General features: G+C 40.5%; 1 protein-coding gene across 1 annotated transcript in view; it reads right to left on the reverse strand.

Moving 5' to 3' along the window:
* Positions 1-4,903, reverse strand: part of DNAJC27 (DnaJ heat shock protein family (Hsp40) member C27) — a 28,728-nt gene that overhangs the window by 9,892 nt on the left and 13,933 nt on the right. Inside the window, exon 4 of the mRNA XM_006910283.3 lies at positions 37-201. Within this exon, the coding sequence (XP_006910345.1) occupies positions 37-201 (165 nt within the window). The remainder of the gene's footprint in view (positions 1-36; positions 202-4,903) is intronic.

Consider the following 4,903-nt stretch of genomic DNA (forward strand, 5'->3'; position numbering starts at 1 on the left):
CTAGAAAGTTGAGCATACCATTTCCAAAGCAGTTACCTTGTTGGCACACACTACAAATACAATATTTTCCATGTTTCCGTGAGGTCCAAGATCTTGCTTCATTTCTGCCAGCCATGCATCAAGGGCATCAAAGGAGTCTTTCTGCCCAACATCATAGACCAGTATCACACCTTGTGTGTCCTTGTAAAACTCATTACGAACCTTCGCATAAAAGAGCAGAGGCACAAAATCTGAAATAGCAAGCTGGGGAGTTTTGTAATCTCATAACAATATATCTCACAGTCATTAACTTAGCAAACTTTTGTGTTTTCACAGTATTTGCTGTTGTATCTTAGTATCTGGTGGTTTTGGGGGGACTTTCTATAAAATCAAAGTAACATGACCAAAAAAAAATGTGTTGGTATTGAAAGACATAATGGAAACAACAGCTTCCTGCCCCTCTTCACCTCCAGGGCCACTCCCCGGAGGCAATCAATCTTTAATTGTTGTTAGTAGATCTTAAAAGAACACAAATTATATAAAGTTCTTCATAGGATGAACTTCAACGGTGAAAAGAACTTAAGGCAAAAATGACACAAATATCGGCAATAGGTATAGCAATTTATAGATCACATTCCAAAGCTGGCTTTCCCCAGGATGCTAGGGAGAGAGCTTCCCTGTAACTCTGGGGTCTGCGCACCAACTTCAGAACTCCAAATTCAAAACCTCATTGTAGCGTAGTGGAAAAGAGCACAGGCTCTGGAGTTAGATCTGGTTTACACTCACTAGCTGTGTGATCTTGGGCAAGTCACTTAACCTCTCTGTGTCTGTTTCCTCATCTGTAAAATGGGGCTAATACTACGTACTCCATAGAGTTATTGTGAAGATTAAATGAGAGAATGAAGGCAAAGCACCTACGTGGTACCTGGAAAACAATGTATAAGCACCTTCTCCCTTCCTTCCTTACATTCATTCTGATCGTCCTTCTTTGATGTTTTCATTAGAAATGGCAACTCACCTCTGGGGGCATATCTGCAGTTCTGGGAAGAAGCAGCATGAAGTACAGAGCACACTAAGGTTGAATGGGTAAGAAGCGTCGCTGACAGATTTGGGGTCTCAGTAACAGAGGCCATGTATTATACATTCTTTTCAAAGAATTCCAGTATGTATTCAGACTCACGCTGGATATGTAGTAAAATAAAGACATCTTATACACATCAGGTATAAAGTATCTATAGTTTTCTAAGCATAGATACCTGGACCAGGAATGTAAGGACCTGTTATTCTGCAGAAACATAAGAAGCTATCCCCTAAAACTAAAACCAACAAAATCAGAAAGAATTTTAAGTGAAGACCAGGAGTCTTCACTCCTCAGTGTTCATGGTCGTTAGCCCCCCTGCAGTAGTAAAAACGGGGCTGTCTCTTCTTTCCTGAAACTCTTACTGCTTTGGCTCCCATACACCACATATCGCAGGTTCTTAACTGATCTCTCTTCCACCATCTCCTCCTCTCCTCCCCGCTGCTCCCACTCCAGCCTGCCACCGTAATCCCCCAGATCCTGTCTGGGCACTCTTCCTTTTTCCTTCCCCCCGACTGAGCAAAATCAACCACCCTTTCATCTGCACTTCCAGACCTGCATTTCCAATTAGCTCTAGACTCTTCCAGCTGAATGTCCTATTGGAATCTCAGGTTCAACACGTGCAACAGGAAACCCTCTTATTCCCACCTAAACTCTTCCTTCTCTTAAACTTTTAGTGATGAAAGGAGCACACCAGTCTCAGACATTTGGGTTGGGTTGAAAGCCTGGTGTTAACCTCTGCTGCTTTCTTCTCCCTTTGCTTGTGGAAGTCACCTCTATCATATTTCTTACACCTGTCACTTCCTTGCCATTTTCATTGCTAACACTGTCTTGACTTAACTATTGCAAGTCTTCTGTCTCCCTAGCAACATTATACACTCTGCATATTTATCTTTTTAAAGCCCCAGTTCAAAAGTCTGTTGTTTCCCCACTGCCAAATTCCCAAAGTTCACACTCTTTGTGTTAAATTGATATTAAAAGTTTCTGATCGGTCCTCCACCAACTTCTTAGTCTCGTCCTCCTCTTTCTCCCTGTACTTCAAACTGGATCATCTCTTATTCCCCAAACCTGCCCTATGCTTTCCTAACTCCATTTGGAAACAGAGACCTTTATCTTCAATCTCTCAAGGTCTAGCTATAACACTGTATCTTTCACGTAGTTTTTTTCCGCCCTGTTCCTCATCATCTTACTCCTTACTCTTGACAAACATAGCATTTTGTACTTCTAATAGAGCTCATATCACTTCCCATCTAGTTTTGTAGTTACAGCACATCCAGCTGTCTTCCCCACTAGACTGTAAGCAATGGGAAGGCATGCATCTTGATGCACCATCTTTGTGTCACCCACTGGGCCTAGAAGGTATAAACATCTAAGACATATTTGTTTAATCAAATGGCTAAATGTGCTATGGTAGAGAATAGAAATAGAAGCCAAATGGGGAAAAGAATTTCAAAACACAGATCATGGTGTCCAGAGGGATATTTGCATGCAGAAAAAAAGACTTAAGCAATCTCAATGGATTTCTCTTTCAAAGGACTCAAGTTCAAGTCTGAGCTCAGCAACAGGTTATATATGTAATCTTGAGTAAGTGATTTTATTAGCTCAAGCCTTAGTTTCCTCATCTGTAAAATGAAAGTAGATGTCTCAATAATCACCTACAACTCTATTATTTTGTCTCCCCAAACAGCTTTCTAATGTTAGAAGACTTGCTTCATCCAAAGTTTAATTAAATAGGATGCTAAGGGACCTGTGATTATTTAATTCTTAAAGAGAGATGGCAAACTTTATAGCCTGTAGGTTAGAGAAAATGGTTAGTTTACTATCATTCAGGCCTCAGAGAGTTTCTACAGCCCCTCTAACACACATCAATACACCCCAGATGTGCGCCAGTGGAAGAGAGACTGGTGGTAAGAGACAGGCTCCACCATTCCCTCAGCGGTCCTCTCTTGGACACTTCCCTCTGAGACTGTGGTCTCATATACTAAGCAGACTGTCCTTTCTCAGCAGGTCCTTTGAACACAGCTGTCAAGAGGATTGGTGACAGCGGAAGTTTCGATGCAGGGCAGGCAACAAGGATTTGAGGAAGCCAGAGATCGTGAGAATGGCTGTGTGTGCTTCACGAGGTCTATGCTGAGCAAACGGATACACTTGGTTAACTTGGGAGCTTAGAAAGATGATGACGGCTTTGGTCTTGTCAAAAGGAAGGTTTGAGCTACAGACAGCAAATATTTGACAAAAAAAAAAAAAGGAGAGATCAAGGCTATTTCAGAAAAAAGGTACTTCAGAAGTAATGATTTCAAGGAGCTTCTATTAATTATACTTCTATTTTTTATGAGCTGCTGGGAAAAAAAGCTATTGCAATTGCAGGTTGCATTAGTAAGAGTCTAGTGTCTAATGATGGAAAATAACAGAACACTCAGTATTTTTCACTAATTAGACAATCTCTGGAAAGTCGTGTTCAGTTCTCAGCTCCCCATCACCTAACTGGAGCTTATCCACAATGGATGCCGATAGTCTAGCTGTGGCAGGGATAAAAAATGTTTTACCTGGAAAGGAGCAGATTAACAAATATTAGGAAGGATCTCTTGTAGAAGAACAGATTCAGTCTCTGTTGCATCAAAAACAAAGTGAAATCAGTGGCAAAAGTCACAGGAAGGCAGCCTTCATAAGGGAGAAGTTAATCTTGTGAAGCAGTGAGACCCCATCATTACAGATATTCACATTCTCCAAACGCTTACAGTCTGCACTACTTAAAAGTGTCCTGTGTATTATTATATTGTCCCCTGATTCCCACAAACCTACATAACTCTTGCTTATCCATCAACACTCAGTTTAAATGTTGCTTCCTTCAACGGCACTTCCTGACCTCTCAGATAAGCTAGGTCTGGGTTTTAAGTACTCCCAAGCATTCTGTCATTTGTTTAACATGTGTCTTCTTTCACATATTTAAGTCTCATGAGAAAAGGATCTCTGTATTTCAAGTGTCCAGTATAGAAACTGGCATACTGGTATCTGATGAATGAATGATGGCCATCAGTCAAGAATGCTGCAGACAGAAATCCTAAAATGGGCAGGGTCTAGACCACATTAATTCCCAGGCATCTTCTAACTCTCCATTTACATGATTTGGCATAATCTAAGATTTATGTTAGCGTTTCTGAAAGTTAGAATGTATGTTAAACTTGTGGTCACCTAGAATCTCCATGCTTTTTTCACCAAGAATATTCTATACTTGTGAAGTTCATTTAACTCACCATAAGGCTTCACATTTAAAAGAAATTTATTTTACCTAAATATTTGGGTATATTCACAAGATGGAAGATTACACAGCCATTGGAAGCCATGTTTCCTCTGGGAAGATGAAACTGATGTACTTTCCCGATTCTTCCTGCTAAATACAAGTAAAATTCTGCACATTATATATAAAACTTATATAAGATGACTCTGGGAAGTGGAGAGAAGGTAGACAAGCTAGGAATCTCGCAACCTGAGGAAGGACAGACACCAGGTAAGTTTCCTGGGCTTTCTTTTACCTCGTATGTCCAAGACTCGAAGCTGAGGAAGTACAACTTGGAAATGCCCATGTGTGCAGAGAAATAAAAGCCGAATAGCAGCTTATTCTCTTTAGACAAAGGACCAGGAGAGGGGCAGCCTCACGAGACAATAACCACTCTACTCCGGCCAGACACCTCAAAAAAACTCTGTCTTTCCACCCCTACCCATTCAAGCAAAGGCTGAGTGGAAATTTTAGAAAAATCAATTACTGAAAAGTACAATAACCAAAAATACATTTACTTTATTTTTACATATGATTTGAATATTGGTTGTTTCAGATAATTCAGGATC

This window comes from Pteropus alecto, unplaced genomic scaffold (assembly GCF_000325575.1).
Source record: "Pteropus alecto unplaced genomic scaffold, ASM32557v1 scaffold61, whole genome shotgun sequence".
NCBI lineage: Eukaryota > Metazoa > Chordata > Mammalia > Chiroptera > Pteropodidae > Pteropus > Pteropus alecto.